Source organism: Thamnophis elegans, chromosome 3 (assembly GCF_009769535.1).
Source record: "Thamnophis elegans isolate rThaEle1 chromosome 3, rThaEle1.pri, whole genome shotgun sequence".
NCBI lineage: Eukaryota > Metazoa > Chordata > Lepidosauria > Squamata > Colubridae > Thamnophis > Thamnophis elegans.
The window spans coordinates 6,593,569-6,617,372 of record NC_045543.1 but is presented as its reverse complement, the minus strand read 5'-3'; the positions used below and the strand labels follow the sequence as shown (position 1 = coordinate 6,617,372).

The following is a 23,804-nucleotide window of genomic DNA, read 5'->3' as shown; positions in this document are numbered from 1 at the left end:
AATAAATGTATAATTACTGATGAATATATTGGCCTTATAATTACTTCATGATCTGATTTCCTTCTTCCTCAATGGACAACATCATGAAATCAGAAAGGGAAAGGTTTCCAATCTGCTGTATTTTAGAAATATGAAGATCAAACATTTTTCTTTTAGCTTATTTTTATTCAATAAGAAGCAAGTGGATAAAGAATATATTTAGTGGGGAAATTACTCTGCTTTTAAACATTTCCTATTAAGACACAATTTTGGGCATAAGCCTAAGGTGAATTCTGATTACAGGTTCCAAATCCATACATGTATATTTCTGCCAGAAATAGCTTAAATTTACTGCTTTTTCATCAGGATCACATAATTACCTTGCACTAAAGTTGATCCATAAATACTGAATTCAACAACGTGCATTACTGAACAACAATATATTTTACTGCTACATTTTGTGGGGTCACTACATGTATATGATACCTTTGCAACAGTATGTAACTGTTGACACCTTAATCTTATTGTGTAATCGGTCTAACCCCTGAATCATTTCAGGTGTGAAAAAAATTACACCTTGTTCACAGTAGCGTTTCTCAGTCGTGGCCCTTTTTAAGAGGTGTCAGCTTCAGCTGTCAGAATTCCTGAACTGGTATTCTAGGAGTTGATATCCACACCTCTTAGAAAGGCCAAGGTTGGGATATAACTGGTCTAAGCGTTGCAAGAACCAAATGCTGTGATACCTGTGAAAAGCTGAGAACAAACTGCTGGGACTCAATAGCACAGGCCCTTGTGGTAACACCGTTCCTCGCTCATTCACCCAATGCAAGTAACCTCGAGTCATATCTGCCATCCCAATAGCACGGGCTGAACAGTACAGGAACTTGTATCCATTTCTGTGATTTTAAAGAGAGAGAGAGAGAGAAAAAACAGGCCGTCATCAACACACATTTATTGAAATTGTTTTTGCAACTTGCAGGGGTTACAGATTACTATTGCTAGGTACACAATACTATGGAACCACAGCTGCCAGTTCTTTAGCTGGCGTTGGCCTTCATACACACATCACATTCTTCCAAGAACCATGGCAGTGGTGGGATTCAAATAATTTAACAACCAGTTCTCTGCCCCAAGGACCAGCTGGGTAGGCGTGGCTCAGTGGTCAAGAGAGTGGGTGGGCGTGGCCAACTCAACGTCACTCACATCGATGGGCGCTTCACTTTAGCTGTTACAATGGAATAAGGATTAACTGGAGAGGCAGTTTCTGTAAGCAGGACAATGAAGATGAGGCTAGAAACAACACCAGAAAGTTTCCTTCCTGCCTTCCCTACAGAATTAGCCCTGTAAAGTGAGAAAAAACAAAAGGAGATTTCTTCCAACAACCGGTTCTCCCAACTGCTTAGAAAATTAACAACCGGTTCTCCCGGATAGGTGCGGACTGGCTGAATCCCACCACTGAACCATCGATAGATGTAGATATATACAGGTAGTCCTTTTCTTACAACCATTCGTTTAGCAATCATTCAGGGCTGGGTTCCAGCTGCTGCTACTGCCGGTTCGCTCAGGGTCATGCGTGCGCGCATGCGCAGTACTAAAAAAAACCAAGATGATGCCGCCTAGAGAACTGGTTCGGGGGTGGGGGCGGTCGAGTTACTACCTACTTTTCCAAACCAGTCCAAACTGGTAGGAACCTACCTCTGCAATCAATTCTAAGTTACATGTAGGAGAAGCGCAACCTGGGCTGAAAGGTGAGATTAAACGTGTCATCATTTGGAGTCATTGTATTTCCACAAGAGACCCAAGTCCAGCTCCCCACACCCCACCCCACCCTCCCATGAACTCCATTGATTTTTATCTAATGCCAAGTTAACTTTGAGCATTAGTTGAGTGGGACTTACTTTACCAATGGTTAGATAATAAAAACAGAAGGGATTGGTGCTAATGGTTGGTATGGGTTGCTGCCATTATCATTGAATTGATATCATTGTGATGAATACTATTGTAAATACTTTATGGTTTCCTAAAAGTAATTGTATCTAGACAACACAGTATTTGATTTAAATTGTTGTTGTTTTTTACATATAGAGCCGAGGTGGTGCAGTGGTTAAATGCAGCACTGCAGGCTACTTCAGCTGACTGCAGTTCTGCAGTTCGGCTGTTCAAATCGCACTGGCTCAGGGTTGACTCAGCCTTCCATCCTTCCGAGGTGGGTAAAATGAGGACCCGGATTGTTGTTGGGGGCAATATGCTGACTCTGAGAGGGCTGAAAGCCCTATGAAGCAGTATATAAGTCTAACTGCTATTGCTATTGCTATATTACGTAAACAAAGCAAATTTAAAAAAATGAATAAAAAAAGAACCCAAACTGTATTCCAAGAGAGGGCAAAAATGATAAGAGCTGCCTGTGGTTTACGCTGCCATGCTATTTATCATTCCAAAGCTGCCTATCTGTCCTGAAGGATGGGCACTCAATTCTCAATGTTTGAAATATTCTTAGCTCAATAATTGGCATTTATTTTTATATGCCAACTTGCATGCAATGGGAACTGACACCTGGAGTGGAAACTGACAAAGGAATAGCAATAGCAATAGCAGTTAAACTTATATACCACTTCATAGGGCTTTCAGCCCTCTCTAAGCGGTTTACAGAGTCAGCATATCGCCCCCACAGTCTGGGTCCTCATTTCACCCACCTCGGAAGGATGGAAGGCTGAGTCAACCTTGAGCCGGTGAGATTAGAACTGCCGAACTGCAGCTAGCAGTCAGCTGAAGTGGCTGCAGTACTGCACTCTAACCACTGCGCCACCTCGGCGCAGAGATGATTTTGCAGAATAGTTAATAGACTTACTGGCTCACTTTGTGATACAATTTAGCAATGCCTTGATGCGTCCAGTCCTTGCCAAGGGTAGGCAAAATATGACCTAAAGTATCTGATCTGCAAAAACAGAAGATATTTCAAACCAAGAAGAAATATACAATAGCAAGCTGTATTTGTGGAATACAGAAAACACGTTAGGCAATTAACGTTAATATACTTGTTGGTCAGCATAATTACTTTAATGACTTCTAGCAATGCAGGAATATATATTTAGAAATATCATTTTTTTTCCCTTTCCAAACAATTATTTTCACTGTATAATGGAGGTGTTGGAAATATTCTAATTTTGACCCTATTGACCCTATAGTATTATTACCAAATCCTTTCACGACTAAATTATATATTAGAAGCAGCAGTTATTTTGAGCCACTTTATAACAGAAGCAAATAGCTGGCTTCCCCACTTTGTCTGATGTTTGACAATGGCCCAGTGGTTTTATATGCTGCAAAGCAGAGACTGTGCCATCAATGTGTTGCTTGGAGGAGTTTGATCCTCAAGCGAAATGTATATATACATGACAGCATCACACTAAACAGAAAGGATACTTCAAAGGAAATTCTTAATTTCTGCTTCTGTAGAGTTGGCTCTTTCACAAATCATGAAACAGCCAAGCTTTTAATATTTGCTCTTCAGTTTAAAATAAAAAAACATCACTAATGGTTTGTCTTACCAGAAAGAGCAGAATATAGTATTCCCTGAACAGAAATGTGCCATTCTGTCTCTAGCTAAAAAAACTCACCTTGTGATGGTGCCATCAATGTCAGAAATAATGACTTTGTCATCCCAGTTCCATAAATAAATGGTGCCTTCACAGCGACATGTTCCTTGATATTGTGTTGTGACACTAAAAATGACGTCATTGGGACCATTTTTAAGGTTGAGATTTTTCTGTCAAAAAACAACAACACACACACACAGTCTAGAATTCAAACTTACTTTGAAGGAAATATATATGGCATTGTAGTTCAAATGAAGCTGCAATTATACTTACAGCTTCCAAGCTAACAACTTATGCTCATAGGCTTAATGTTAGGAAAATATTTCACTCTACACCAATTAATGAATTATTTTGATTAGGCCTTAAGAGAATCAAGAAGGGGGAAGTCCACCAGTGTACACCGCCATGATGGATAAAATCCCTCAGAAAAACCTTATTAACGCTATAGGTAATTTTGGCATAAGTAGACAGTAATCATGTTAAGGTTTTCCAAAAAATCGCTTTACAGACACTTAAACACCAACTTTGGTTAAAACAAGATGTCCCTTTCGCTTGTATTCAATGTTGACCTTACAGAATGAAATGCTGTGTTATCAAAGAAGCCTCCTTAGCCAAAAAGATGTGAAGACTCAAGCTGGACTCCTTCTTTCTGAAAATTATGCCCCATGCCCACCACCAACCAAGAAACTCTTCCTGTGTGTCCAATCACACTTGGCCAATAAAGAATTCTATTCTATTCTAAATTCCAGGTTTTGCTTCACAAGGCGGTGGCAAAAGGCTAGGGGAAATGATCCCCCACAGGTTTGCCTCAGGTGCCGATTTTTGGCATAGTGACTACACAAAATCTCCCACTAACTTGGTAAAAGCAGAAAGGTTCATGGCTCAGTGACAGAGCATATTCTTGACAAGAAGAAAGTGGCATCTTTGAAGCTGACGCCTCAGCCACTAGAAACAAGTTTGCTTTCTTTCTTTCTTTCTTTTTCTTTCTTTCTTTCTCTTCTCTTCTTTCTTTCTTCTCTTTCTCTTTCTTTCTCTCTTTCTCTCTTTCTTTCTTCTCTTTCTCTTCTTTCTCTTTCTTTCTTTCTTTCTTTCTTTCTTTCTTTCAAGAAGGGGAACAGACTCTACTCCATAGTAAAGGTATGTCACTGAAGCACACCTCAAAGAAAAAGAAAACAAATTCCCAGGACCCAAAAGGCAGCTGGGCTTTTTTTGATTTTTTTCCCTAGCACTGAAGAAGCTACTTCGATGAAAAGTGAAATGTTTTTAAAAAAAAAAAAACAGGAAAGTCCAGTTGCCTTTTGAACATCACCTTTGGGACACCCATGATCCGAATGACTTAGAATCCCCATAGACAGAAAAAGAAATGTATGTATTCATGGTCCCTTACATTTTACTGATTTTTCTCAACCTGTCAAGTTTGTTCCCTTTTACTCCATTCTTAAAAGGATGTCGTTTGACTATTTTCTTCTGCTACAGTTCAATTAACAGGCTTCCTTTCCCACTACCATGGACATAACTGGACCAGCTGGACTGCCAATCAACGGAATGGGACTGTTCTCCTCCTACCCTTCGCTGTCCCTTTTTCGCCCCCAGGGTTTCTCCCCCAGTCATCCACCTCCACCATTTCGTCTCCACTGTTAGGGCCCTAGCTGTTTGTCCTGGGTAATGGGACCCAGCCTCTTCCGTTCCAGGCCCTTCCTCACGGGCCTTTGAGAGAAATACTGTCCACTCCGGCCTTTTGAGCTTAAGAGAGAGTTAGCCACCAGCCAATCGGAGGAAGGGAAGGGAGAAAGAGAGAGGGAGGGAGGGAGAAAGTGTTGGGGGAGAAACCCTGGGGGCGAAAAAGGGGCGGCGAAGGGTAGGAGAACAGTCCCAGACCCCTCAATCAATGATCTCTTCTTCTCTTGTAAGCAAGTGATGCTGCAAGATATCCTTTCCTTGATACTGGGAGCTCTCTTATTATCACAGACTAGCTGATAACACGGCGTTGCCCAGTTATTTATCCTAATTTCCTAATTATTTATTTATCCTAATCCTGTATTAGACAGGAAAAGGAATGAATTATATCTATAGTGTGAAGTCAAAGTAATTCACTATAGATATAATTGATTCCTTTTCATTTCAGCGGCCCAGGCATTCCAGTTATGCTGGAACACACACACACACACACACACACACACACACACCAGGGGTGGGTTTCTCGCCCCGTTCCAACCGGTTCGGTTGGAACGGGGCCGGCGGCGTCCTCGTGAACGCGCGCGGTGCACGCATGCATACTAGCGTCTGTGCGATGCTCCAGCTGCTCCTGGAGGATCGCGCAGGCGCTGTATGCGTCCTGCGCATGCGTGGAAGCGCAGAACTCGTCAAAACCGGGTAAGGAGCGCGGGCGGGCGAGTAGGCCCCCATCGCCGTTCCCGGAAGTTACTTACTTCCGGGTTCGCCGACCAACCGGTTCGCAGGGACCGCCGCGAACCGGTTGAAACCCACCCGACACACACACACACACACACAAACGAGGGGTGTTAGGGGTGCCTTATCCCCACAGTATTTGTTTCCAGAAAGTAAGTGTGTACAAAGTTTGGTTGAAATTGCTCGAGGCATTCCAGAGTTATGCTGGAACGTACATACACACAGAGTCATATATGGAGGAATCCTGATGACAAATGTTACTTACCAGCTGTTCTGAGCTGAGTCGAAGGCTCTTTTTATAACCTATTCCAGACAACAGTGGAAGGTGGGTGGTTTCACTTTTAGTTCGGTGATCTTCATCACTTGAAGAAGTATCATCTTTGATTCTGAAACGTCAGACACAGAATGCTCACATTTCTTTTCTGTATCAACTCAAGTGGGGAAACAGGCTTGTAAATAGGATTCCTCAGCTATTATTGATTATTTTATTTATGACAACTGAACACTCTTTGGGAGTCTAGGCCAAGAAAGAGTGACTGGCTCAAGGTCACCCAGTGGGTTTCTTTCCTGCCTGATATGGACACCAATCTCAGCAATTCTAATGTTACTTCCTTCATTAAACCATACAGGCTGTAATCACACTGATATAATTCACAATCATTTCTTTCTTTCTCTGATTAGTCATAATTTGATATTTGTTGAAGCTCCCAGAACTGTCATCTTGCTATAAAAGTAATAAAATAATAAAGTAGCAGCAGAAACAAATAGAGCCAATCGTCACGAATGCAGGCTACTTCTGCTGATTGTCGGTTGCCTGCAATTTGGTGGTTCGAATCTCACCAGTTCAAGGTTGACTCAGCCTTCCAGCCTTCCGAGGTCAGTAAAACGAGGACCCAGATTGTTGGGGGGCAGTAGGCTGACTCTGTAAACCGCTTAGAGAGGGCCATAAAGCACTATGAAGCAGTATATAAGTCTAAATGTTATTGCTATCTTGCAAAACCCAAAATAAATTTGTCGATGAAATAAGTTTGTAGCAATTTGGAAAGAGACACTGTGCTGGTTAGAGCAAATAATTACTTTAGGAATTAAGAACCATCCTCTTAAGAGATTTCTTTCTGGGAAATGTAGTTTTACGTCATGTAGTTTCTGATTGGCTAGCAGGGTTTTTAAATTCCAGCCCTGCCAGGATCTGTTTGCTTCCTTAATACAGGGACAAACTATCTTGTTTCACCTACGTGAATGGGAACGGATTACGTGTACCTCAGAAGAATCTCTTCAGTGACTGTGAGTTATTGTTTGAAAATGCCTGATAAATAAAAGTAATGTACATGCAGAGGTGGGTTCCTACCAGTTCGCACCTGTTCGGTAGAACCAGTTCGTCAAATCTACCGAACCGGTTAGAAGAGATTCCACCAGTGGACCCGGAAAGCAGGCCACACCTACAGAAGAGGTTCCAAAATTTTTTGAAACCCACCATTGACACACAGACACACACACAGACAGACTCACACAGAGAGAGAAAGAGAAAGGAAGAAAGGAAGAAAGGAAGAAAGGAAGGAAGAAAGAAAGAAAGAAAGAAAGAAAGAAAGAAAGAAGAAAAAGTGAGAGATGAAAGAAAAAAAGGAAAAAGAGACAGAGAGACAAAAGGAAGGAAGGAAGGAGAGAGAGAGAGAGAGAGAGAGAGAGAAAGTGAGAAAGTAAGAAAGAAAACACATGGCTGGCAAGCCACTCCCACAAAGGAGGCCAGACCCACAGAGTAGGTTCGAAAAAATTTTGAAACCCACCACTGTGTACATGATACCCTTTCCTGGAGTTTATCTGTCTGCGCCAAGCAGCCTGCCGCTTGAAACAGAACAGACACCATAACAGTATGTCTAACAGATCTGGATTCAAATCTTATTCAGTTATGGAACACCGAAGGTGTGTTTTCTTATCATTTTGAATAGATAAATGAGATAAATATTTTTTAAAAAATTAAAAAAAACAGGATAACAATGTCCAATACCTGTCTGCAATACTCTTCTCTTCTGTTCCGTTGAGACCTTGTGCTGGCTTTGCCTCCTGTGGGTAAAATGTAAGTGGGTGAGGAATAGTGTGTGAACATTTTGCACAGTCCATCGTCTTCCTACTTTGAAGAAAACCAAACTACAGCAAAAATTAACCCAGTTATGGCACTATTCTATTGCAAAATCCATTCTTCCTGGCCTCCATAGTTCTGTTTTATCCAGCTATTAGGGAAACATTTGCTCAGGTGATTCACCTAAGGAGCTTTTATTGTGTTTAATAATTTCTTCCTGGACCTACTTCTAAAGTTTCATGGGGAATTTGAATGATAAGTAAAAGGTAGAGGTAAGACTAAATGTAACTCAACTTATTGATGACTTCATGGATACATCCGTGGGGTTTTCTTGGCAGCAATACAGAAGGGAATTGCAATTGAATTATTCTGTGTAATCATTGCATACCATTAGCTAAATGGACCATCTATGCCTACTGTCTTTCTACTAGGGAATAATAAAAGTGCCGCAGCCATCAAAATCAGATGCCTTTCTACAAAATCTCCCATAGCCATTTTGGCAATCCCTGCAGGAGCCAAAATGCTTAATCAGGTGGCTCATTGCGCCAAACCAGCAAATGAGTTTTTAAATTATTGACGGTGACCTTGAATGCTACTCAGGAAAATAATATTGACCAGCTTTGAGATGCTGAAGAAAGAACGTGAGACATTGTACCAAGAATTACAATAATCAGCTTCCTGGAAATCTTTGTGGTGGCAGCTTAAGGATCTGCAAATACAGGTAGTCCTTCATTGAGCCCAAAATTTATGTGGCTAAGCGAGACATTTGTTAAGTGGATTTTGCCCCATTTTATCACCTTCCTTGCCACAGTTGTCAAGTGACTCACTACAGTTGTGAACTTGGGGACATGTTGTTAAGGGCATCTGGCTTCCCCAATGACTTTACTCGTCGGAATTTCACAAAAGCTGAGCACGTTTGTCCCCGCTCCCACCCCCCCACCCCCGGGGACACCGCAACTGTCATAAGTATGAGTCAGTTGCCAAGCATCTGAATTTTGATCACATGACTGTGGGGGATACTGCAATGGTCGTAAAATGTGAAAAACTGTCGTAAGTCACTTCTTCAGTGCCGTCGTAACTTTGAGCACTCACTAAATGAACTGTTGCATGTCGGGGGACTACCTGTAATGTTTACATTCTCTTATAAACTAAATAGGATCCCGAACGAACAAGCAAAACAATGCCAGTGTTTAGCATTCAGCGGTTCATTTTTTTTGGAAAATCTGGATTCTTTAAGGCAGTGTTTCTCAACCTTGGAGACTTTAAGTCCTGTGGATTTTAACTCCCAGAATTCCCCAGCCAGCACAGCTGGCTGGGGAATTCTGGGAGTTGAAGTCCACAGGACTTAAAGTCTCCAAGGTTGAGAAACACTGCTTTAAGGAGAGTCAACAAGTCACAGAGTTCATGCAGGGACTTGTGTGTAGTGTGTGTGTGTCTGTCTAGAAGCCTAGAAGAAAAATTCAAGGTAGTTCCAGATTTACCTCTTTGATAGAGTTATTCCTCCCTCTCCATGAAAACCACCATCTTCCACCTTTTTTGGGCATCTTATCCCTCATTATAGAATCCACAGTGGCCTGTGATAAATGGATGGTAACATAAATAATGGAACTGAACAAAAAGTAATTGAATTCATGCAAACAAAAGGTTTTCTTAAAGAACAGAAAAACAAAAAAACAAAAAAACCACAGAGACAATTTAAACCGAGGCAAAGCAAGTCAAAGGAAACATACTATCTGTGGGCTACAAATCTTGTTAAAGCAAAACCTAATGGTATCCATAAGCGCACGGAAATAACTTAAACAAGAACACTTCAAAAATCCAACAGAGGAAAAACAGGAAAGAAAAATGGGAACAAAAAGGGCAGAATAAGTTTAGTGTAATGCATAAAAAGGTGGGGAGAAAGAAACACTAATTTTGTTCAGTATAAATTATAAAAGACATTTTATTGGCAAGGAATTCAGCAAGGCTCTCTTTCATAAAAACAATAAATAGCTGGATGTTTTACTATGCTCTAATAATTATTAGAAAAAGGGGTTAAATGATAACGGTTGAATGAAACATTAGTATTAATAGGGCAACATGATAGCTAAAACTGCTGAAGAGGAAGTTACGGTCTTAACACAACATGTTTAACAGTAAATTTATTCCAGTAATATACAGGTGATTTCTCATTCTAACCCAGTGTTTTTCAACCTTGGCGACTTTAAGTCCTGTGGACTTCAACTCCCAGAATTCCCCAGCCAGCTCTGCGATTCTGGGAGTTGAAGTCCACAGGACTTAAAGTCGCCAAGGTTGAAAAACACTGTTCTAACCAAAGCACATACGTTCTCCTTAGATCAAGATAAAATTAACATCCGAAATATTCAAATGCACAACGCTTAATCCTAACATGCATTAAAATGCTTTGGATAATTCACCAGATTTTAATTACCTCGTGAAAGTTACGATCTACACAGCTGAATGAGCCATCCAAAAAAATGCAACAATTCCTATCTCTCCTTTACCTCAAAGTCCACTGCTTTAACTCAGCTCAGATTCACATTCCACACGGAGGCTGCAGCCCGGGGTGGGGGACAGGGGGGACGGGACCAAAAGCTGGACTGCAAATCCCATCATCTCTAAGGAGTGGCTATAGCAGATGGGGCTTGAAGATCAGCAAGTGGGTCCCGCTCTCAGGCTTACAGCAGGAATGTGGAGAGCCAGTCCTCTGTGAACAATGGGGTAAAGAAAATACTTACAGGTAGTCCTCGGGTTACAATGGCAACTGGGACCAGAACTTGTCACCTCAAGGCTGGATTATTGCAACGCACTCTACATGGGGCTACCCTTGAAAAGCGTTCGGAGACTGCAGCTAGTCCAGAATGCGGCCGCGCAAGCGATATTGGGTGCACCGAGGTACACCCACGTTACACCTGTCCTCCGCGAGCTGCACTGGCTACCAATTGGTCTCCGGACGCAATTCAAGGTGTTGGTTATTACCTTTAAAGCCCTACATGGCTTAGGGCCAGCGTACCTTCGAGACCGCCTACTGCCACATACCTCCCAGCGGCCAGTAAGATCCCACAGATTGGGCCTCCTTCAGATGCCGTCAGCCAGACAGTGTCGGCTGGCGGGCCCCCGGAGGAGAGCCTTCTCTGTGGCTGCTCTGACTCTTTGGAATGAGCTACCCCCAGAGATCCGGACCTTACCCACTCTCATGGCCTTCAGGAAAGCTGTAAAAACTTGGCTGTTCCAGCAGGCCTGGGGCTGTTGACCTCATTGTTGAGGTCCAGCCCCGATTAGAATGAATGTATGTGGTGTTGTGATTTTAAACTGTCTTTTTTTTCTCTCTCTCTCTCTTTTTTGTAAGCCGCCCGGAGTCCTTCGGGATTGGGCGGCACATACATTTTGATAATAATAAATAATAATAAACTATTGCCCCTAAGTGATGCAAGAGTAAAAGCATGAATGTCAACAATTTCGGCAACAATTTCGGTAGTCCCAAATGCCATAGTAAACCCCAAGAAATGTGGGTTATTAAGCAAGAAGCAGTGGAAATCCCAGATGAGGATGTCTGCAAGTGCAGGGTGGCTGGGAGAAAGAGGATGGGGTGCCATTCCAAGCACAGGAGGACGGGCAAAACATTCCAGGTAGTCCTCAACTTACAAAATTTCACTTAATGACCATTCAAAGTTACAAGGGCACTGAAAAATATGGCTTAGGGTCATTTTTCACAGTTACACCTTTGCAGCGCCCCCACGATTATGGGATCAAAATTCAGATGCTTGGCAACCGGTTCATACTTATGACCGTTGCTGTGCCCCAAGGTCATACCATCCCCTTCTGCGACCTTCTCACAAACAAAGTCAACGGGGATGCCAGGTTCATTGAACAACCGTGTTACGAACTTAATCAACTGTAGTTTAACAACTTTGACAAGAACGGTTGTTAAAACAGGGCAGAATTCCCTTGATAAAACGTCTCAGCTGAACAACAGAAATGCTGGGCTCGATTGGGGTCGTAAGTCAAGGACTACTTGTATGCTGCAGGAGCGAAGGGAGGCTGGGAAAGCAAGGCGCCACGTGAACAAAGAGAGGCAAGGGAAACAGGGCATTAGGCCATACAAGCAGAGTAAGGATGGAGAAGACTTGCAAGAGCCATTTACAACTTCCCGTTGGCTTCCCGTTGACTTCATTTGTAGGAAGCTGGAAGGGAAAGTTGAAAATGGAGATCATGTGACCACCGGGCACTGCAACCGTTGAAAGTAGAAGCTGGTTGCCAGGGGCCCAAGTCGCGATCCCATGAAATGGGGATTGTGGGATGGCCGGAACATCTACGAACAGTTGTTAAGTTTTCTTAGTTGAGCACCATCGTGATTTCAAACGGTTGCTGAACAAGTGGTAAGCAAGGACTACCTGTACAGTATATTGGTCTGGAAGAGGACTAAACATGAATTTCTGGTGAATTTGAATTCAGTAATGGAAACAGCACGAAAACTGGCATAGCCGGTTTGACCCCGTCAATGATCTGTTGCTCTTTTCATGCCATTTGATGTTGTAAGGAGAAAGTGAACGCGGGTAGCAAATCCTGGCTTGAATTTATCTGTTGCAACTTTACTGACTGGACAGATCAATCAATCGATAGGCAGTGAGACAAAAGGATGCTGCTGAGTCCATTATTTCATCAAGCATTAAACAAATTAAGGGCTATCTTGGGATAGATTTTTATGTCACTCTCAGTCTACAGGGAAGACCCCAATAGACCTCTAACTGGACGTAAGTGTGTCTAATGAAATCAATTAGTTCAGAAGTGGGTAAAAGAGATTTGATATGCAAGAGCTAAGCCTAATGGAATGTGTGGGTGACCTTGTGGGGGGATGAAAGAAAGATACTGCCTAGGAAACAATCAGATAAGAGGAGGAGGAGCCCCCCAAGAATTTAATGATCAGAGAAAGAAACTTAGGAAGTCTCTCTCTGTCCTCATTGATCAGATGAGTCAAAGTGGTGATGGGAAGTCTGGGCTTTCAGACATATTTTTTTATTAATATACACCTATAATACAGTAGATTTAGGTCATCTACTTGTGTTTCCTGTCAGGAAGGCTGACACTAAACCCAGGAAGGCTGACACAATAAACTCTGAGTTTCTTTCCCTGATAGCATACATTCAGACATGGGAATAACATACAACAAAACGGATTATGCAGCTCCAAGCTTCATTTTAGCCAGGTGAAGAATAGATAGATAGATAGATAGATAGATAGATAGATAGATAGATAGATAGATAGATAGATAGATAGATAGATAGATAGACAGACAGACAGACAGACAGACAGACAGACAGACACAGGATAGATAGATAGATAGATAGATAGATAGATAGATAGATAGATAGATAGATAGATAGATATAGATACAGACAGACAGACAGACATATATAGGTGATAGATAGAAAGACAGACATGATAGGTGAAAGATATAGATAGATAGATAGATAGATAGATAGATAGATAGATAGATAGATAGATAGATAGATAGATAGATAGATACTGTAGATAGATAGATAGATAGATAGATAGATAGATAGATAGATAGATAGAGACAGACAGACAGACAGACAGATATAGGTGATAGATAGATAGAAAGACAGACATGATAGGTGAAAGATATAGATAGATAGATAGATAGATAGAGAGAGAGAGAGAGAGAGAGAGAGAGAGAGAGAGCCAGACAGACAGACAGACAGACATATATAGGTGATAGATAGATAGAAAGACAGACAGACATGTAAGGTGAAAGAGATAGATGGATGGATGGATGGATGGATGGATGGATGTATGGATGGAGAGAGAGAGAGAGACAGAGATAGACAGAGACAGAGAACAATCCAGATTGTCTTTCTTTTTTCAAACAAATAATTCTGAAGGCAAATTATCTAATCCATCAACAATGTCTTTGAAAACAATTCATGCAAAATCTAGAAAATGTACAAAGCACCAATTCATGGCCCAAAATTAATATAATTATTGAGGTATCTAAATACGTCTTACGTTACCTTTTAACTAGACAAAGTAGAAGAAATGTCACATAGACATACAATTATTTTCTAATATGACTGAACTAAGGCTAAATGTTATCTTGGAAACTCTGCAATTGTTTAAAATATAGAGAGTATATATATATATAGTCTAAGTCTGTCATCATTCTTAACCCAAGAATAAAGAGACTGCTAAAAAAAAAAAAAAAGGTTACATCGCCCCATAATGTCTTACAATTGTGTCTTAGTCAGGGATCGAACAAACCAGAAGTCCAGGATGAGGTGGGGTGGGAGGGGTATCATACAGAGTCTGGCTAGACAAAGAAAGCGAGGACCTTTGGCCACAAGTCCGGCATGGTCAATCTCACCTTTGGCAAAGGTTTCTGGAATGCCTGCATTGCCAGCAGGAGTGGAGCTGCTGTTGTCCAGTTGTAGTATCTAAGAGAGCAAAACAATATTTATATGCAACTCCTTGAAACAAGCAAATTGTATACTTAATAATTATTATTTAAACCATGCAAGTTAGAGCCAGTTTGGTCTAGTGGTTAAAGTGCTGGCCTAGAAACTAGTAGACTGTGAGTTCCAAGGGCTGCCTGGCTTCTTCCCCTCCTCGGCGGGGGGTTGGGTTCGAGAACCGAGACGCGCGTCCTAGCGTGGAATGGGACTGTTCTCCGCCTGCCCTTCGCCCGCCAATTTCGCCCCCACGATTTCTCCCCCAGTCATCCACCTCTATCACTTCGCCTCCGCTGTTAGGGACCTGGCTGTTCGTCCTGAGTAATGAGACCCCTTCTCTTCCGTCCCCAGCCCTTCCACACGGGCCTTTGGGAGAGATACTCTTCACCCCGGCCTTTTGGGCTCAAGAGACAGTTATCCGCCAGCCAATCGGAGGAAGGGAAGGGTGAAAGAGAGAGGCACGGAGGGAGAAAGTGTTTTGTGTCAATTTTCCAGTTGCCTCAGGTCCGAGCTAGAAAATCTAATAAATCCTTTGTATTCCCCCCACCCCAAAATGCTGGGGGAAAGTGCCGCGAGATGCACCTCTTACCTTTCCAGGTCCGTGGCGGTCCTCGTCATTGTGTCCAGGGAAGCCCCTGGTTAAAAAAAAAATAGAAAAGAAACCCTTCTCGCAAAGAGCCAAGGTGGCGCAGTGGTTAAATGAAGCACTGCAGGCTACTTCAGCTGACTGCAGTTCTGCAGTTCGGCTGTTCAAATCTCACCGGCTCAGGGTTGACTCAGCCTTCCATCCTTCCGAGGTGGGTAAAATGAGGACCCGGATTGTTGTTGGGGGCAATATGCTGACTCTGTAAACCGCTTAGAGAGGGCTGAAAGCCCTATGAAGCGGTATATAAGTCTAACTGATATTGCTATTGCTAACTTCAAGAAGTTTGATAGAACTCGCGAGAAGGGTATTTTTTTTTAACCAGCGGCTTCCCTGGACACAATGGCGAGGAACACGACGGAGCTGGAAAGGTAAAAGGCGCGCCTCGCTTCTCCCCTGCCCCAGAAAATAATAAGCCCTCCCCGTATAATAAGCCCAAGGCCATATTTCGTGGATCAAAAAAAATAAATAAGACCCTGTCGTATAGTTCAGAAACAAAGCCACTTGACCAATAGTTCAAGGTTATGTTTAACCTGCCAAAAAAATATCCAATTGATCAAATTAGATAAAAGCTATTCCGCTAAGCTGTACTCACTTGTTTCCAATCTTCACAACAAGATTAGGGTCGTCGATAATAGCTGGGTTGTCGACAAACTGCTGATAAGAGACTTCTTGCTCTAAAAAGTTTTCTGTTTGGAAGGGAGGGAAAAACATGAATGAACCTCAAATAATAGGTTAAAATAGCGCGTGGAATATATTGCAGTGTTAGCCTCTTTAGGAAACCACAGAAGCATAAAAGCAGTTTCAGAGCCTGCAATCTCAGGTAGTTAGCAGAGCATAGTTTTAGGAGGAAAGGGATATAAAGGGATATAAAGCCTTTTACTTGAAGGTTCCCATCAAAACCGAAGCAGAGAATGCTGCTTGAAAGAGACACTAGCCCGCCTTGGTTTTATTTGTAGGAATTCCAGCAGATAAATTCACACGTTCAGCTTCAAGAATAGTCTGTCCCGACTAGTCTTGAGAAAACCTCAGACTGAAAGTGGGTTTAGACCAGGGGTGTCAAACACAGGGCCCTGGGGCCAGATCCAGCCCGCAGAGTGTTTAGATCTGGCCTGAAAACAGCAAAGGACCAGACTGCGGGGCCTCTGCCAGCAAAAACGGAGCTTGGTTTTCGCTGGCAGAGGGTTGCAGGAGGTGGTTGCAGCCGAAAACGGAGCTCGCAAGGCTGTTTTCACTGGCAGAGTGATCGGGCCACCATAGATGCCCCTGACAACAGTGACACTGAGCTGGGCCACATCCACCCTGGCCATATCCCCTCCTTCCCGGGAGTCAAACATAAGCCTGATGCCATAACCCTCAATGAATAGCATTAGCAATAGCAGTTAGACTTATATACCGCTTCATAGGGCTTTCAGCCTCTCTAAGCGGTTTACAGAGTCAGCATATCGCCCCCACAGTCTGGGTCCTCATTTCAACCACCTCGGAAGGAAGGAAGGCTGAGTCAACCTTGAGCCGGTGAGATTAGAACTGCTGAACTGCAGTTAGCAGTCAGCTGAAGTGGTCTGCAGTACTGCACTCTAACCACTGCGCCACCTCGGCTCAAATCGAGTTTGACATCCCTGGGTTAGACTGAATCACATATCTGAATAAATTTGTGTACAATTATAAAACTGAAATATGACTCTTCTTTGAAAAGAAAGATACGTGTTCTGTCCCCCCTTCTCTACTCGTTAACAGACGACAGGCAGACAAACGTAAAAGGAACTCACTTTATCAGTTCTCGGCTCAGACTGGCTGCGAGCCCAAAAATAACATAAAGTCTCTGACGAGATAACAGAATACCAAACAAAACTCTTACAAAGCAATGCACTTCTCCAAGTGTCTCTCACAAACCATGAATCCTGAACGAACGAATGAACGTTGACTCCTGCAACCAGGGCATGGCACCATCCGTCCTTTTAACACCAGAACGAGCCCCAGCTGCATCGTTAAACTTGCATCCCAAAAAGACTCACAGGAGACGTCTGCTGAGTCACAATAGATACATATACACAGCCTATGGCCAATCATATAGTTGTGGCCATAAGACTCCTTGCAAGGTATAATTAATTTCCTAACCTGAAACCAATTCCTGGATGATGGTTGCAACCAAACCAGCCTTCCACCTATATTGTGCTTTTATAGATTAATAAATAAATAAATTTATGTCACCTTGCAGGTACTAATCTGAATCAACATGAATGGTGTCCTTTAAAATAGCACGGGAAACAATATCTACAACATGACTTAAGATTAAGGGCAAGAACCAAGATAAACATCTTAGAGTGGCTTGTAACTTGCTAACTGATTAGTCACGTTTCTGTAGTTGCATGGACAAGTCACCTGTTCCCCAAACTGCAATAAACAACAGCATTTCTACAGAGGGTTGTACAATCTCTTTGAACCTGTTTAACCAACTTCCCGTCTTTTATTTTATTCAGCTGTGCCAAACATATGCCCATTTTTTTTCTGCTTATACCATAAAGCTCAAACTCTGTGAGTTTCTCCTTGCTGACCAGCCCTTCAGGAGATCTGCCTGCTTTTATTTGATTCACTAATTCTCCTCGGATTTATTTTTCTCTTAGTAATGATTTCCCAATCCATAATTTTCTGTTTCTCAACAGCCAAGTTTCACAACTGATCTTACCATATGGAAGATAATTACTTTAGCTCAGTGTTTCTCAACCTTGACAGTTTGAAGATGTCTGGACTTCAACTCCCAGAATTCCCCAGCCAGCATTCGCTGGCTGGGGAATTCTGGGAGTTGAAATCCAGACATCTTCAAGTTGCCAAGGTTGAGAAACACTGCTTTAGCTGTTCTGAGGGTTGCTGTCATTAAAATGCCTCATGCTTCATCGTTTTATCTAAGCCTGCCTTTCCATTCCTATTTTATTTTGTTCTTCCAAACTCAGCTCTTCTCATATACTTTGCTCTTCTGTTCAAGTTGAAAGAAAGAATGGAACAGAACAGAACGGAATGGAATAGTATAATAGAGTTGGAAGGGACCTTGGAGGTCTTCTAGTCCAACCCCTGCTTAGGCAGGAAACCCTACACCACTTCAGACAAATCGTTATCCAATTTCTTCTTAAAAACTTCCAGTGTTGGAGCATTCACAACTTGTGGAGATAAATTGTTCCACTGATTAATTGTTCTGTCAGGAAATTTCTCCTCGGTTCTAACTTGCTTTTCTTCTTGATTAGTTTCCACCCATTGCTTCTTGTTCTACCCTCAGGTGCCTTGGAGAATAGCTTGACTCCCTCTTCTTTGTGGCAATCCCTGAGATATTGGAAGACTGCTATCATGTCTCCCCTAATCCTTCTTTTCATTGAACTAGACGTACCTAGTTCCAGCAACCATTCTTCATATATTTTAGCCTCCAGTCCCCTAATCATCTTTGTTGCTCTTCTCTGCACTCTTTATAGTCTCAAAATCTTTTTTACATTGTGGCGACCAAAAATGAATGCAGTATTCCAAATGTGGCCTTACCAAATCATTATAAAGTGGTATTAATGATTCATGTGCCCCTGATTCTATCTCTGTTTATGCAGCCTAGAACTGTTGGCTTTTTTGGCAGCTGCTGCAGACTTCTGGCTCATATTTAAATGGTTGTCCACTAGGACTCCAAGATCCCTCTCAGTTGCTACTATTGAGCAAGGTACCACAGATATACTGTAAATTATAGATATAGATTGTCTGAGAAAAATAAAACATATTTCCAGATTTACCAATCTACTATAAGTCTGTTTTTGCTGTTGATAAACCAAAAGATAAACATCCTTCTTGGATTCTCTTGCTCCTATTTGGCTTATTTCTCTTTTTACAAAAATCTCATCAGGCATATCTCTTTCCACATGTGGGTTTATTCTTCCTTGTAAGATTTTAAGTAAAAAACTTTCCATTTAAGAAATCACTGCAATTGTTCGGTCATTTACACGTCCTTATAGCCCCCTTCTTTGATTTAGTTATTATACTGGTATGTTCCAGTAACTGAGGCAAGTGAATATTGTTTCATATTAAAAGTGCATTAGCTACCTGCCATGGATCACTTTTCCATGGAGTAGCTCCCTAGATGTATTCTTCTTTTTTAAAAAATGTATCTGTCATTCTGAAATCTTAGCTATAAAAGCTATTAGTATAACCCTTCCATTTTCTTATAACTGCTTTCACTTCTATTAGATTTATTTTGTGTTTATTCCTACATTAGCCATACATTTCCTGTTTTCTACCTGAACATCTTAAAAGTTTATCTAATTTTGTTCCTTGATTCTTTTTAGCTGTTGACAAGGGACTGAATGTGTCTCCTGTTTTTTTCCTGCTTCTTGCCAGAAAAATGCATTTGGTTGCCATGTATCCTTCCAAGACTTTCATCCTTCATCTTTTTCTTTTTATTTAAATAGCTTGCTCTAAAAAGCATTGAGAACTTTTTTTTTCCTTTTAAGTTTTAGGAATATTTTTTGCAATTTGGTTTTCACTATGCGTCTCAATTCTTTATGGAGCTGTTCTAGTTGTTCTCTTTTACATATTGAATTTGTTCTACAAGTTGGTTTTACGTTCTAATTAACTAAATCAAATCTTGTTCTCTCCAATGGTCTAAATTTAATTATGCAAACATGGCACCAATAGTTTATGGTCTGTTTCACAATCTGCACACAGAAATTTCTGGCTTACTGCACTGTATTTCTCCTTCTTTGTTTCCTATTATCTAGTTAACATGATTCTATTGTTTTGTATCTGATGATGTCCATGTGTGGAGGCTTCTTTTTTTTTATCCTCGAAGCAAATGCTGGAAACAGAGATTCTCTTCACAAAGTTTTCTAAGACTATCGTTCTATAATTTCAAATTCCTCCATTTCTCCACACTTTGCCCTACTAAACCTATTAGTAGAACTAATATAAGAATGTTCTTATATTAGCACATCTTATAATTTGTCAAATACTCAAACTGTCCAGCACTGCATCTTTACTAAATATAACACTTGTAAAACATTAGTATTCACTGGATTATAAAAGTAAGAGAGATGTCTTACAACAATTAAAACCTGGCTTTTCCGGCAGGCTTGGGGCTGTTGACCCCTTGATTGAGGTCCAGCCCCCTCTTGATTGGGTGTTTGTTGTGTTTCCCTTTTTAACCTTGTTGTGTCTAATTGTTTTTAATAATTCTTTTTAATCTTTTTTCATTTCTGTAAGCCGCCCGGAGTCCTCCGGGACTGGGCGGCATAGAAATTTAATAAATGATGATAATGAACAATATTGACACAGTTTCTCATTGCTTTCTTCCAGTTTCATTTTCAAGTTCTTACTCCCCGCTGTGCCAATTGAGTTTTTATTCAATTTACATCGCCACCCGTCTCAAACATGACTCAGGGTGGTTAACAAGGGATTAAAAACAGGTAAAAACAACATAACCAACACAATAAATAACAAATATAGCAGCTAAAATAAAACCAGCCAGAATAACAATAGCACTTAGACTTATATACGCTTCACAGTGCTTTACAACCCCAAAGAGATAGGAGGTGAGAGAGCTGCAGTGCCCCTGGTCATAAGGGCAGGTGGACTGCCTGATTCGTTACCTTTATTATTCTGATTTCAGGGATGCTGCAACACCCTTGACTTCGGGAGCAGGTTGTAAGTCTCTTCGTTCAGGATTGACACGATTTTTAACAGTTGCTGAACGAAGGGTCATAAGTCAAGAAATACTTGTAATGAAGAACACCAGTGGTGGGATTCAACCAGTTCGCACCAGTTCGGAAGAACCGGTTGTTAACTTTCTGAGCAGTTTGGTGAACTGGTTGTTGGAAGAAATCATTAGGGCAGAGAACCAGTTGTTAAATTATTTGAATCCCACCACTGAAGAACATCACGTTATATGCAAATTCTTTAAAGGAAGGGTGTTTGTAAACCTTCTGTCCCACATAGCTTACTACACAATATCCACAAGAGGTCACTATATGCTTTTTTTTCAGATAATTTTTTTATTTTAAACACATAAACACATCAACAAAAACAAACACATAACATTAAAAACAACATAGGAACAATAAGTTCCATCGTATATCATACAGCAGTTTTGAATCGGTTTCTTTGCAGTTAGTGTTTTCCCTACTATACATTTCTATCTTTCATTCATAATCTCCTTATTCGTTATCCATTTGTATGTACATTTCTTTATTTATTTAAACTTAGCTACTTATGACCAGATATTATTTACCTATATTATGCTAAATATTTTTACTGTCATTTCTTCTCTTACATACAGATTATAGATATACATTCACATAATTATTCTTTTTCTTTGCCATTCTTATATTATTATTATCCCATTTGGAAGTTTATAAGGTAGAGTTTAGAATGCTTCATTTATCATCCTTCGCACATGCTAAGACACCACCTTGTTTTCTCTTTCTTTTTATTTCTCCCTCCCTTCCTTCTCTACTTCCTTCCTTCCTAGTCTCCATCCCCTTCTTCTTTCCCTTATCTCTTCCCTACTCCTACCCTTTTTCTTCTCCTTCCTACCTTCTCTCCTTCTCTTTTCTTTCTCTTCCTCCCTCCTCTTCTTTTTCTCTCCCCTCTACCCACCTTCCCTTACCTCATTCTTCTTTCCTTATCTCTCCACCACTTCTTCTTCTCCTACTTTCTCTCCTTCTCTTCCTCTCTCTTCTACCCTCCACTCCTTTCCTTCATCCCTCCGTTCTCTACTTCCTTCCTCCCCTCCTTTCCTTCCTTCTTCCCTTCCTTTCTTTTTCTATTGTTATAGGTGTCTCTTTCAGATCCCAGTTCCTGCATATGCACTATATGCTTTTTCTTAGAGGGGTCGGAGCGTTCAAACCAAGCATTGCAGTATTTTACAATAGGGGTAGTGGGGTGGGGGGAGGTGTTGAGCGTACCTTTAGATATTTCTTTATTGTCACTCAGTCCGCCACAAAGCGAAATGGCAATGGATGGCAGGTCTCGGATTCCATCCGAAGTGCTCTCGACACCGCTGTCCACCCCTGAGCTTCCGACTGATTGAGGGGATTGATTGGCTGAGCGGGGACTGTTTTCACTCGTGTTTTTCCCGAGGGGAATATGATCCCCACTGAGAAGAGAAGAGAAGAAGAATTAGTGACCTCCACTCCTTCCCAAAGCCAGAGGGCTCATGAATTTCATCATCTGACTTTCTAGCCTACTTCTCCGCAGAGGAGAGTTAAGCAATCACTACAGGAACAATCTCTCTCGTTGAGCGATTAAAAGCACTTCTAGGTAACATATTTGGACAGGTGGGGGGGGGATTACTCCCAATGCATGCTTCTAGTCTTACCCCAGTGCTATCTATCTATCTATCTATCTATCTATCTATCTATCTATCTATCTATCTATCTATCATCTATCTATCTATCTATCTATCTATCTATCTATCTATCTATCATCTATCTATCTATCTATCTATCTATCTATCATCTATCTATCTATCTATCATCTATCTATCTATCATCTATCTATCTATCTATCTATCTATCTAGCCACCCACCCACCCACCCACCCTCCCACCCACATACATACATACACACGCACACACATATATGCATGCACACACGAACACAAACACAGACACAACTTCTGCAATAGATTGGTCAACACCTGGAATGCTCTACCGAACTCCCTTGTTACATCCTCTAACCCTTACAGCTTCAACCTTAAACTGTCTACCGTGGACCTCACCCCATTCCTAAGAGGTCCGTAAAGGGGGCGTGCATAAACGCACCAGTGTGCCTCCCGTCCCTGTTCTACTGCCCCCATTTATTTGTATTCATTTCCTTTGTTCGTGTCCATGTTCATACTTACACCTGCTATCTTGCACATGTTTGACAAACTAATAAATACAAATACAATGTACAGTCTAAAGGTTCCCTGTGCGTCTTTTGGACAGCCACTGTTTTAAGAATACCAACACAGCAATGGGAGTTTTATGTTTGATGTTTAAATAAATCTAAATCTAAATCTAAATCTAAATCTAAATCTAAATCTAAATCTAAATCTAAATCTAAATCTAAATCTAAATCTAAATCTAAATCTAAATCTAAATCTAAATCTAAATATGTATGTATGTATGTATGTATGTATGTATGTATGTATGTATGTATGTATTTTGTGTCACAACCCCTGGTATGCCCAAATATGAGAGGAAGCATACTGCTTCCTTTCTCTGTCTATCGGCTCATCCCAAGAGATCATCCAGACAGAAAGCCATTATTTTTACTGTTGCCTTTGTTACATTTGTGTTGCATTTGTGCTGATAAATAAATTATTTATCAGCACAAATGCAACATATATATCTATATACACATACATACATACATACGTGTTGCAGTAAACTTCCTCCCATATTTGGGCATACCAGGGGTTATGATTCTAAATACATACATACATACATACATACATACATACACATACAAACATACATACATACACACACACACACACACACACATACACACAAGTTTTGGCTTGGTAATTTCAAACACACTTCAGCAAAGTACAGATTTCCTCCAAAAGCACAAAGGACAGAATTTTGTACATAGGGACACAAGATGCTGAGAGAGCTATTTCCATAA

At 41.2% G+C, this 23,804-nt stretch overlaps 1 protein-coding gene across 1 annotated transcript in view; it reads right to left on the bottom strand.

Moving 5' to 3' along the window:
- The window catches only part of LPIN1 (lipin 1), a 67,329-nt gene that overhangs the window by 9,651 nt on the left and 33,874 nt on the right, over positions 1 to 23,804 (bottom strand). The window contains exons 9-17 of the mRNA XM_032213520.1: positions 22,098 to 22,288; positions 15,767 to 15,860; positions 14,444 to 14,513; positions 9,543 to 9,635; positions 7,990 to 8,045; positions 6,250 to 6,370; positions 3,597 to 3,745; positions 2,828 to 2,914; positions 723 to 875 (exon numbers count right to left, since the gene is read on the bottom strand). Of these exons, the coding sequence (XP_032069411.1) occupies positions 723 to 875; positions 2,828 to 2,914; positions 3,597 to 3,745; positions 6,250 to 6,370; positions 7,990 to 8,045; positions 9,543 to 9,635; positions 14,444 to 14,513; positions 15,767 to 15,860; positions 22,098 to 22,288 (1,014 nt within the window). The remainder of the gene's footprint in view (positions 1 to 722; positions 876 to 2,827; positions 2,915 to 3,596; positions 3,746 to 6,249; positions 6,371 to 7,989; positions 8,046 to 9,542; positions 9,636 to 14,443; positions 14,514 to 15,766; positions 15,861 to 22,097; positions 22,289 to 23,804) is intronic.